Consider the following 12,254-nt stretch of genomic DNA (forward strand, 5'->3'; position numbering starts at 1 on the left):
ATTGTCTTGGGTTAGGTCCACCAATAATCGAGGTATTAATTTTTCAAATTATGCGAATGAGAGCGCGCCGAGGGAAGAGTTCGATCCGCTCGAGCCATAACACGGAAGAAAAAATCTATCGTGAATGTATGATAAGCTTTCATTAATTTACTGTTCACAATTACGATAGAAATTAATTAGATTATTTGCAGATTCCATACGTTAATATCTCGATTATTGGTGGACCTTACCCAAGACAATATTGGACTTTTATGTTTATCTCAATCCTTTCTACCTTTTTACGAGCGTTGATCCACATGTTTTGGAACACCCTGTGTATTATAATATGTATCATATATATATATATATATATATATATATATGTGTGTGTGTGTGTGTGTGTGTGTGTGTGTGCGCGCGCGCGCGTGTGTGTGTGTGTAATATAATGGAGAATTTTTACTAAATGACTTAATTCTGTTTAATTACACATAATAATTTATACACATAACTTTTATATATTCTCGAAAGCAATAGTAAACGACTAAAGTTATACAGTATACAAATCATACTGTTCTCTTCTCGCCGCAACTTGGATACAGCGTGTATTTTCAGTTTTTTCTTGATTTTTACCGATTTTAACATGTTAAAGTCCTATGGCTTGCATGTGACATATTTATTGTGTCTTTTTTTGCACACGTAACGAACGAGAGACATGCACGTCTTTACGTCTATAAAGATGCACATCTCTTTTTCCTCTTTCTTTTTCTTTTGCGCGATTAGTTACAACGAATGTTAATTAAATCTTTATTCGCTAAATCAATTTATTAATCCATTAGCCTTAAAAGGCTTCATTTAAACATTTCTTCTCCCACTTCTCTAATATTCAGCAGTCATCACAGAATGAGAATGAAATATTTTCCTCGTAATCTAGTAACACGATTAACACAATCATGCACGTAGTCCCATATACACTGTTTAAAATACACGCAACGCATACCATTCGAATTGCGCGATTGATTTAATGTGAATTGCATATATATTTATATAATATATTTGTATATATAAATAAACATATACACACACACACACGCACACACACACACACACACACACACACATATATATATACATATATGTTTATTTTATATTCTACTTGTGTTCGTTCCACGATTCGCATTCGAATGGCACCATCAGATATATAACGATATACACGCACGCTAAGTGCCTTTAACCATATGTGTTTGATCGTTTGCGTACTTTTACACGGCAGCATATATATATTTTTTTTTTCATCTGTATTAATTGCACTGTACGCGAGGTACTACACTTGATTCACCTCATTTCGCTCTTCCCTCCTTTTTCTCTTTACATATCAATATAATTTCTTCTGGCGGAATTATAAGCTACACTGGCCAGAATACAAACAAAGTTGATGGAAATCGTGGCACGAACAATATGAATTTGATTTCCTAACAAATTTCACGAGTTTGCCAGTCAGATTACGTTTGCTCTTACTAGACTTGTCTCGACTCAGTCGCTCCTTAATTAGTATAGCACTTATTAAACGCCATAGATACCTTCTTTCATGCTTTCGCCCCTCCCCCTCCTCTCTCTCTCATGCACTCACTCTCACCAATAGTAATAATAATAGTAATCCACCTTTAAGTCTTCAGCTAGACATCTTTCTAAGAGACACGCAATAACGAATAATTTAATGATACGAGAGAAAACGAAGGGACATAATTATTGACGAGTTAATTTTCCTTTTTTTTGGTTTCTTTTCTTTCGCGTTTCCTACTTTTATACATTTACGTACAATGATAATTATGTGATCCGTCGTTTTCCTTATAATGATTTGGATTAAAAGTGATTATCTTTACGGAACGACGTTTCATTCGTCAATCTTCCGATCATGATTCTTTACTTGCGTCTTATAATTTACTGGATATATTTTCTTTTTTGTGGGTAAGGTCAATAAATCTCATCTCTCTATCTCTCTCATGCACACTCACATATTCTTTCTCTCCATATATAATATCTCTCTTATAATATATACCATTAAACGCGCGATGATGTATATTTAACGGCGATACTTTACGCTTTATAAAAATGTGGAGCCCAGCGAACCGCTATCGAAGACTAGAAAAAGTCAAATTCCAAATAGCACTGACAATTGTTCACCATACATATTATCCTTAGAAATGACACCATTTCGATTAATTACTTAATTTCTAGAATAGATAACGCGCTCGAGGCACAAGTAGCTTCTTTCTCTCGCTTCTCAATTTTTTCTAAAACGGCGGAACAATCTCACATTTAAAAAATTATTTAACAAGAACGCATAAATACATGCAACAGAGGAATAAGTTTAAGAAAAAAAAAAATACTACATGCGTATTATTCCGTTTTACTTTACATATCTCTATAGAGATTAATTTTATCGACTTGACGTTAAAAATTAATTTTATAGCGGTGAAAGTACGGAATATGCAAGATCGTTCCGCGTTTCCAATTTACCTAGGAAAGAATTTAAATTTTCCGACAAATGATGAAGGAATCAATGAAACGACTTGTGTGAGAAAAACTATAGAAAGGCACGATCCACTATGGAACCATGGTGGAACCATGATATAGATACAAGACAATGGAATATTTCTTTTCCTCTCCGTGAATGGAAGAGCAATAAGATAGTGCACTGGCCCAGTTCCAAAAGATTATGCCACATTTGGACGATTTCATCGAGATATCGATTCGAACTGAAATAAATTTGCATCTTTCGTGGAAACGTTCGCTCGTTCCATATATTTCAGTTAGCTGCCAAGTTTTCTCTCTCTCTCTCTCTCTCTCTTTCTCCTTCTCTATATATATTTATATATGCATGCGTTGCTTTCAATATTTTTTAAAATTTTAATAAATATAACGAATATATATTTATATATATATGTATATACATCACATATCGGACTAAATGATAACACGCCGAATATACAATCTCTGTTTCTGATTCCATCGATGAAATCATCCAAGAAGAAAGTATATCTGACATTCTATTCCGCAGCTCACTGTTTAAAACTAAGAGTCGGATACGATTTATTCGTGATAATGGTAACGTGGAATCGCAAGCGCGTGCTCTATACAATTTTACATATATTCTTATGCATTCGCCTTTAACAATCTCGACAGAGTGAAAGTATTTGCCGCACTAGTATTTGCCATAAAATTAGATTTTTGGTTTTCTTCCTCAAAAATCGCAAAGAAACTCTCTCTCTCTCTCTCTCTCTCTCTCTCTCTCTCTCTCTCTCTCTCTCTCTCTCTCTCTCTCTCTCTCTCTCTCTCTCCCTCCCTCCCTCTCTCTCTCTCCCTCCCTCCCTCTCTCTTTCTCAAGATTAAAACATGCCATTATATATAAAAATTAGAATATAAAATTCCATGATAAATCTCTTATAAAAGCAAAGTCGCGCTCGTGCCATATGGACATTGATCGTGATTTTATTACGCTCATTGAATAAACTTTCGAGACTTTGTGCATAATTTTCGACCCGAATCTGCAAATCTCACTAGTGTTATAAGGGACCCGTTCAAGCTGCTACTTTTAGTAGATCAGCTCCCAACAATGACTCGTCGCGATAGTCGCCCATTATGATGACAATAATAATTAATGTTACAACGATACTATTCGCTTCTAGTAAGATTTGATAATGTGAGAAGATTGTTTATTGAATAACAACCCAGATATCACAGAGTTCAAAAAGAACTCAATTGTATGTCACCAATTATAAATTCTTTTTGAGATGCAAAAAGAATTCATAATTGATGACATACAATTGAGTTCTTTTTGAACTCTCTGTGCTATCTGTGAACGCAACGATCATGAATCGTTCGTGATCTAATCTCAATCGTGACAGCATCCAACTTGGATTAAAGATCATTCACGTTAATAAAATTTTTTGAAAAGAAAAAAACATTTTTAATCTAATATTTTAAACATTTTCCTTCTTTTAGACTTCATGTCATCTCTCTTTTAGCTCTTTTTCTTGTCTACATAAGAAGAGAATAGACTGAATCAAAATTGGTGCTAGCCGGGTTAGTACAATTGAGTTGTCGACCACAAAGTTCTGATACGGATGGTTACTGCAGTAGTAATTATAGTTCCTTATACTAATTCCAATTCCGCATGTCTACTTTCACTTTCGCTATTTAAGGCTACATAATCGGTGACGTGGTCCACAAAGAATATTGCTAAAGATGAAACAATAATGCGCCTCGCGGACAACGTACTGCATTCCTTCTCCTTTTTATCAACGACTAGCGTTTGTATCGCGTAACATCGCATTCCTCTCTTATATGTCGCTCATTATTGGCTAAAGTCACATTCCCGATCAGCGCGAGACACGTGTATGTATATCTCGCGCCCGATCATCAACAGGTAACAGCGATTTTCATCAATTCGACGCGGCTTTCTCCGTCGCTGTCGCTCATTTATGATCCAAATTACGAGACTCGCAATTTTGAACGGGTCCGCCGAAATCATAACGTCTCGCTTTCTCTCGATAACATCGACTCTGTGACATTGTATAGTATTTACAAATAATAATAAATCTGTGCAAATTATGATATATTACGCATACGGTATATGCATGCGCGTCTTTTTACGTACGATAAAAGAAAACTTGTGCGATCTTGGCGTCTATATAGGTAACATATGTAAATAACGTTGCCTTATAAGAGAGACCGAGGCATATAGTTTCGTCCGAGTTAAATCGTAATTAAGTTGAATACATTTCTCATCTGCGCGAGCTGAGCTAGTCTTTAACATATCTCGTCCCTACATATATTTGACATTTTAATTTTTAATAACATATCGTATGTAAAACAAAAACTTTTCTTTTAACTTATAATATATTACTTAGATTTATTCTTTCAAGCATGAAAGAATAGGACATTAATATGAAATTTTGAAATCTAATATTCATATCTTCTTGAATCAGATTTTTCCTTTTTGTATATTATACTTGTTTGATTTAAGTAAAATTTTGAAGATAGTACTTATGTCGTACAAAATAATATTTTGCATTAACTTTTTATTATTTCTTTTTTAAATACACAAACGGAACGCGATATCAACTTGCCTCTTGTGCCAATGAGCGCCGGTCTCTCCTATATATTCGCAGCCACGTAAATCAGCTATTTATTCGGCACATCGCATCGTCCATCTCGTTTTAACGTATACCTCGCACGCACACATAGAAACTACATATTACACACTCGTGAATTCCTTCTTTTTCATGGCCTCTGTGAAATAATAGCGACATTGTCCTTGCGTGTCATGCATACAATCATACACGCAAAACGCACATACGTACGTACTGTCGCATGGTCAGTAGCATGGACAATAGAAATTCGTCATTATGTACGTGGGTTCGATTTATCTTCCGCTCGCGCTAATTTCCATTCGACGTCACTATCTAAACCTGTCGAAGTCAGAAAATGGAACAGCGTACCTGCGATTTCTTCTTTTCTATTGTGGAAAAAAAAACAGGAAAAAAGGAGAAAGGAAAGAAATACAGGCATGAGAATATTATAATAATTACTCGTTATATTCGCCTGCATCTGACTTTGTGCCGGATGTAAATATTAAAGTTTCACGAAAGTTCGATAGATAATAATCGCGAAGAGATTCTCTATTTTTTCGATTTCTCTCTCTCTCTCTCTCTCCCTCTTCTTATCAGTCGTAATAAAAATAACGTTTTACGAACTTATTTATATTATAAACTATGCTTTGTCTGTACTTATACATATATTAGAACGACAGATGCAAATGTACATATTCAGACGACCGGTTTATCCAATTTCTTCGCCGAACCGGTGATTTTTATTTTCCCGTTATTTTTTTTTCTATAAAGACATGCTAAAATTCTTTGAATTTAATTCCATAATTCTTTGCTCCGTTAAGTAAATGAAGTAAAAGAAGAAGACATGACGCAAAGAGCAGAGAAAAATTTTGCTTCGCAACATTTACGGTCGTTTATTTTTCGATACCATACTTCACGTATTCGTACATGTACATCGATATTGTATAAAGTTACAATTACGTAGTAGTTGTAGACACGTCGGCGTGTAGAGGATACCTGTTATGTAATGCCCCGAGATTCCTATGTTCTCGTCGAGTTAAAACGGTGAAAAGTGTAAGAGTCGCGCGCGAGATATTAATTTAGTAGGTCGAGCGGACAAAATGCTAGTGTTTCCGACACAAAGAAAAAATTAAATTTGCGTAGGTATTTATAGTAAAAAAAAGAATTAATCAAAATTTCTGAAGTCCTAAAAAACAATCTTATAAGATAAACTGAAACGCGATCGTTTCAATTGTGCGACAAAAAGATTGAACTATAACAATATACACGATTGATTAATAAAGAAAGGCAAAAGAGTGTAACAATCGAGTGTATTACAGTGTGTTGCATAAAATCCTCGGAATCTCGTACATTTCATGCCTCTTAACTCTTATTTCACTCCCTTTGATTTGATTAATTCACATTTATAATCGATGAATGAATAATCGGCATATCAACTTTTTCTCATAATATGCAAAAATAAAAAGATTCATTCGGACTACTGGAAACGAGGAGCAGAGATGCATTTCAATTTTGAGCAGAATGGTCCAGATTTGTCGTAACCATATTAGTCGCTGTGAAATAGTTACAGCATGATTTAATCGCGAGAGAAACTCTAATCGATTCAAATTGAAATTTTTTTACGGTGAACGGTCTTCGATTTTCTTGCAAATTCTTGTATTAACGTATCCAGCTAAAAGATTAACCGAATAACGCGTGTAAAGTATGAAAGTGTGTTTGCGAGCGTGCTGTGCATAATTTTACGGAATTCTCTTCTGTTTCGACACGGAATCTTGTAAGAGACTACGAAACGTACGATGATGTGTATGTACATATGGATAATGTACTGGCGAGACGTTATATCGTATACGCACACGCATAGATCTTTTAGACAACTCGATACGCGAGCACACAATGATATACGCACATAGATCAAGGATTTCCCGGCTCTTCTAGAGCAAGACTGAAGTCGGTAATTGACAATGTAAATATGCGGAACTCGTCCGTTGAAATCTTGCTTTTCCTTCCAATACGTTATTATCCATGCTTACTCGTTAATACTAATTATTATGCGTTATGTTATTTCTCCTCATTAAGACGACTGCGGCCAATCTTCACTTGATGCATGCCAAATTTTCAGACTTAGTACATATCTCTCACCAAAAATATATGTATATATAGTGTATCTTTATTTTATAAAATTATTATATACAATTATAAATTTGTAATTATTTATCGTTAAATATTGTAGCGGAAAAATATTTGATTTCGGTATTTCGATAGAAAAATGACCTGGAATTAGTTGCTAATTAGTTGTCTTTAAATCATGGCTTGATCTATGTATATACGTCATTAGCGCGCAAGCATTTCGTTGTCGTTTTCGACTAAAGTGTAATGAAGATCTAAGGAAAGATGGCGGATGGCTCACCACACACGTGGGGCATTCAAGTAGCGACGACAAGTCGGAAGATGCGATGCAAGCATAGAGCAACAGATGTGCGAGCGACGGGATCTATTCACGCATCGTCTCGTTCCGGGATCGAACCGTTGAATCTGTGGCGTAAAAATTTGTACACATTATCCGGCAAGAAGCGCGACGATTTCTCTGAAAGCGAGATGCAAATCCCAAGAGCGAAAGAAAAAATGATCACTCTTACACGAAAGTGTACCAGAACGCCGCGCCGTACGCGCGTGCAACGTATCGCGAAATTATACTTGCGTGCGTAGTAACGGAGAACTTGAACGTGGCACATTTCTTACGTGGGCTAGGGCATACAGAGACGATTGCTACTGCGGAGGGGTAGCGCGCGTGCCTAAGTACAGAGAAATTAAAAAAAAAGTAACTCGATTTACGGTATACATATATAACTCGGTGAAAAAAAAAGGGGAACTCCATATATCCGTGAGAGATCTCAATCGTAAGAAACGTACGTTAAAACGATGAGAATCCGTGGACGGTCACCCTGTACATATACTCGATACATAGTTATATAATTAAAACGCTCTTCGAAATACTGTAAAATCTCACAAAATACTCTTCTCGTAAAAAGGGCGCGGCTGAGACTCCTATAGGTCGCGGGCCAATATAACAATAAAAAGAATTGAGATTCGGAAGTCGAAAGCTCAACGAAAGAAAACGAAGGAAACGAGAGACGCGGAGATTCTAAGCGTGATGTACGGAGGGGAAGAGGGTAAGGGAGGGGAAGGGGAGAGAAGGGAGCAAAAGTATAGCGGAGATTTGGAAACGATTAAAGGAGAACAGGAGGAAAAATGAGATAAAAGTCGTTTCTTTTTTCATTTTCTTTTACCGGAGAGGTTCGCCTAAGTCTTAGGAAACATATCCTTAACTCTAATCTGAACGATAGATTCGCGAGTCAAGAGTGCGTTGAACGAGGAGGATCGTCCTTTGAATCACATCCGACGACGACGTTGGCCCACGCTTATGACAGGAACGCTTCGCGCGTTCCGCCACGATCGGCGGAATTCACGTGCGAGAGAAATAAAATTAACGAGGTAACGCACGCGTGAATTGAACGACGCGCAACAGAGTTACATTGTCTGACGACGATGACAACGACGACAAGTGTTCAGCACACTCTTTCATCAAACTCAAAAGAGAGTCGAGTGATCGAGAATACATCCGTTTGCAGGAACCGCTCATTTTTGTTTCAGCTGCAATTCACGAACAAACTACTAGGATACGCTGCGGGGCCGACGTGTCGACGAACGATGGTCATCTCTCGCTCACTCGCTTGGCTCGCCGCGGATTTACTCTGCGCGAGAAGGAACAGACAGATTTCACGCAGCGGAGAGTTGTTCGCGGGGGGATGTATCGCCGTCATACCGACTCTGAATCTCGTCGAAGAGAAAAAGAAGAAGCGCGATCGATTCGTGCGCAGAGTCACTCTTCAGAGTCCCCGCTGACGCGCTCTCGACGGACGCGATTCGGTTCCTCGGGGGGAGGGCCTATGGCTTTCCGGTTCTAGACCGGAGGCGAGGAAGCCCTACGCGTTACCTGAATACGTCCAGGTATGGTACGTGGAACTCTTGACGAGTTCTGCGCGGCCATCAGTTCACAGCACAGCTCGTTCGTTCGCTCGGTCATTCGAGTCACAGTGGCTGCAGTGATTCAAGGTTTACAGCACGAGCGTGACGAGCGTCGGGTTAACGAATGATGACAGGAGTTGTCCGCGGAAACGAAGTCACAAGAGCTCGTACTGGCGTAGGTGCATCCGCTGGATGATGTCCCGGCAATCGTTGAATACTCTTTTGATGTTCTCCGTGTCGACGGCGCACGTGAAGTGCGGGTAACAGTAGTGCTTGCCGTCGCCGCTCGCCGTACTTATGCGCTACAAAGACAGAAAGGGATGCGACAACGTCAGAACAATGCCTCAGATGCGATGATCGATCGGGACCAACCAAGAGCGCGTTACGTGTGTTATACTTACGAGAAACTCGTCTCTGATAAAGTACTTGGCCCTTATGACGTCAGGTATTTCCGCGGGTTCCGTAGCCATCCCAGGCTCGACCGGTGTCTGATAGCGCGCGAATTCCGGGAAGTAATCCTCCAATTTGTGCTTGCCCGCCTTGATCTTTTCCGCTAATAGATCCTGCTTGTTTAGAAACAGGATCACCGAGATCGTGCGGAGCCACCTGCGAGAAAAGAAATAACGACGCGTGTAGATATAATAAAACGCCCGTCGAAATCGTCGGAATCGAAAGCAGCGTGTTTACTTCAATTTTGTAAAAAAATTCTCGGAGATTTCCCAAGAATTTATTACTCAAAATACCACACGAGATTAAAGAATTTCTTTAATACAGCTTCGAAACAACAAATTTATTTCGTTATACTTTTTACTATTTTTTTTCTTATAAAAACTCGCGAGTTACGAGAAAATATACGTGGACGTGTATGCCATATTTATCGCTAATCGATTTTACATTATCAAGAAGAAATGATTAAAGAAAAACAAAAGGAGAGAATTTAAATTTGAAAGTAAAATTCCAAAAATTTTCCCGAGTTAATAAAAACCCAAATTCTTTCAAAATTTTAGGTTTTCCTCACTTTTCCCAAACATCCACTTTTAATAAACATCCTGAAAAAAGAATATCACGGATTTTAAAAGTGCAAAGCAAAAAAGCGAAGCTGCGTACCGATTGTTCCAGATACTTTTGAAGAGATCGAGACTTTCCCTAAGTCTCAATTTCGTAGGGTCTTCCCTGAGTACCATATTGTAACTACTACACGCCGTGACGAATATGATCGCCGTAACGTCGTTGAAACACTGTATCCATTTTCTTCTTTCATCACGCTGGCCACCGACGTCGAACATACTGCAACAAACGGGAGAGAGACGCTCAATAAGATGTCCGACCGCCGCATCGCGTGCTGCGCTTGACTTGGTCCATCTACCTACCGTTTCAGAACCATTTCAAAGGAGCTCGGTGATGCTATTATTACAAAAAAAACCAAACCAAGGCATTGCCAAGGTCCTCTTGGAACTCAGTCCTTCAATCGTCTTATTAGAATTTACATCACGACATCATTACGAATCCTCTTAGAAGAAGAGGTTTAAAGTTACAAACGGACGAATTCCTTGAGTGTTTGTTATAAGTGAAACGCGGCTACGTGAGCGTAGCGAGAGATGAGGCGACAAACAAAGGGGTGTGGTGGGCCTATAGAAAATAATGTGGGGCGCCGTACGTGACCTGCGAGTGAACGCAAAAAGGGAAAATGTTACAAAGTTGCGGAGGCGTTAACGCGGTTAACGGATTTCATCAGCTTACACACGTTGTACACAGTGTAAGTGTCTTGCCAAGCAGCAGCGAGCGGGCTGATGGCAATACATAGGAGGCGGTGGCTAGGCTAAGATGCGCGATGTACCGCCACCGCCACTGCCACCGCCACCGCCACCGCCACCACCGCCGCCGCCGCCGTCGTCGTCGTCGCCGTCGCCGCTGCTTTGCGTTTATATTTACCGTCGGCCGATGTTACTGTAATACGTCGGCTATATATAGCCACACGACATTGAAGCAAAGCGCGAGAGCGAGTAGCGGAGCATGTCGCATTATGGGACTTACTGAAAGTTTACTTTGTCGACCTGAAACCGCGTCTCAAAAATGCCGGACGTGAGGACTCGACACCTGAGGATGTCCTAAAACAAAACAGCAAGCACATTCGTTAATCGTTACACGTGCAGACGTTATGCGGAATCGCTTTACGAATGAGATTTCAAGCTCGGAGTAATTTCAATTTTTTTTTTAAATGCCGGAAGTAGGTGATACTTATGACGGGGCTACGTTCCAAGATCTCGATCATAAATCGTAAATTGATTAGAGCACTTACATTGCATATAAATAAAACATGATTTATGCAAAGCAATTATTTTATTACTAGTAACGATCTCTGTTTAGGAAACAAACAAACAAAATCTTAAGAGGATGCTAAAGCCGTGTGTTTTACCGATATTCTGTATTTATCACTTAATTTCGAATTGAATTTACAGAATTGATAATCCTTTTACACTTTTAAAGTACGTATACAAATGAACTCGGGGGCGATTAGATAAAGACCAAAAATGCAAAAAAATTTTTAAAGTTTATTTGTTCATAAAAATATTTGCTTCAAAATACAAGTTATGTAGCTTATACGTACAAATGAATGGTGTTCCCGGGTTCGGAATAGATTGAGGAATAAGATTATAATCGTCAAATTACGATTACAAGCCGTACAAAAAAGATATTTTAAAAATAGAAGCGCTTAAATGAATAAAATTTTTAATCACATAAATATGTTTTTTTACGGCTTGTAAACGTAATTTGACAAATATAGTCTTATTCCTTCTATTCCAAACTGCGAGACACCATTTATTTGTAAGTATAAGCTATATAACTTGTATTTTAAAGCAAATTTTTTCATGAACAAGGATAAATAATGACTCTGCATTATCGACCTCAATCAAGTTTGATGGGCAGTTTAGCATCCTCTTAAAGATTATAATTACTATTATAAAGTTAATATTTAACTTAAAAACAGACTATAGATAACTCCGGTACAACAGGTGATTAAAAAACAATACTATTTTTTTAAACGTAACTTTTTAATATAATATTTAGTACTATAAGATTAATATTTAATTTGGATTAGCAAATGCTAATTAACAA

The 12,254-nt window shown here is 38.1% G+C and overlaps 1 protein-coding gene across 1 annotated transcript in view; it reads right to left on the reverse strand.

The window, feature by feature from the left end:
- Positions 1-474: 474 nt before the first annotated feature.
- Positions 475-12,254, reverse strand: part of LOC105839094 (guanine nucleotide-binding protein G(s) subunit alpha) — a 36,800-nt gene continuing 25,020 nt past the window's right edge. The window contains exons 7-10 of the mRNA XM_012685144.3: positions 11,172-11,245; positions 10,245-10,424; positions 9,539-9,743; positions 475-9,439 (exon numbers count right to left, since the gene is read on the reverse strand). Coding sequence (XP_012540598.1) covers positions 9,293-9,439; positions 9,539-9,743; positions 10,245-10,424; positions 11,172-11,245 — 606 coding nt within the window. The 3' untranslated portion in view covers positions 475-9,292. The remainder of the gene's footprint in view (positions 9,440-9,538; positions 9,744-10,244; positions 10,425-11,171; positions 11,246-12,254) is intronic.

This window comes from Monomorium pharaonis, chromosome 8 (assembly GCF_013373865.1).
Source record: "Monomorium pharaonis isolate MP-MQ-018 chromosome 8, ASM1337386v2, whole genome shotgun sequence".
NCBI lineage: Eukaryota > Metazoa > Arthropoda > Insecta > Hymenoptera > Formicidae > Monomorium > Monomorium pharaonis.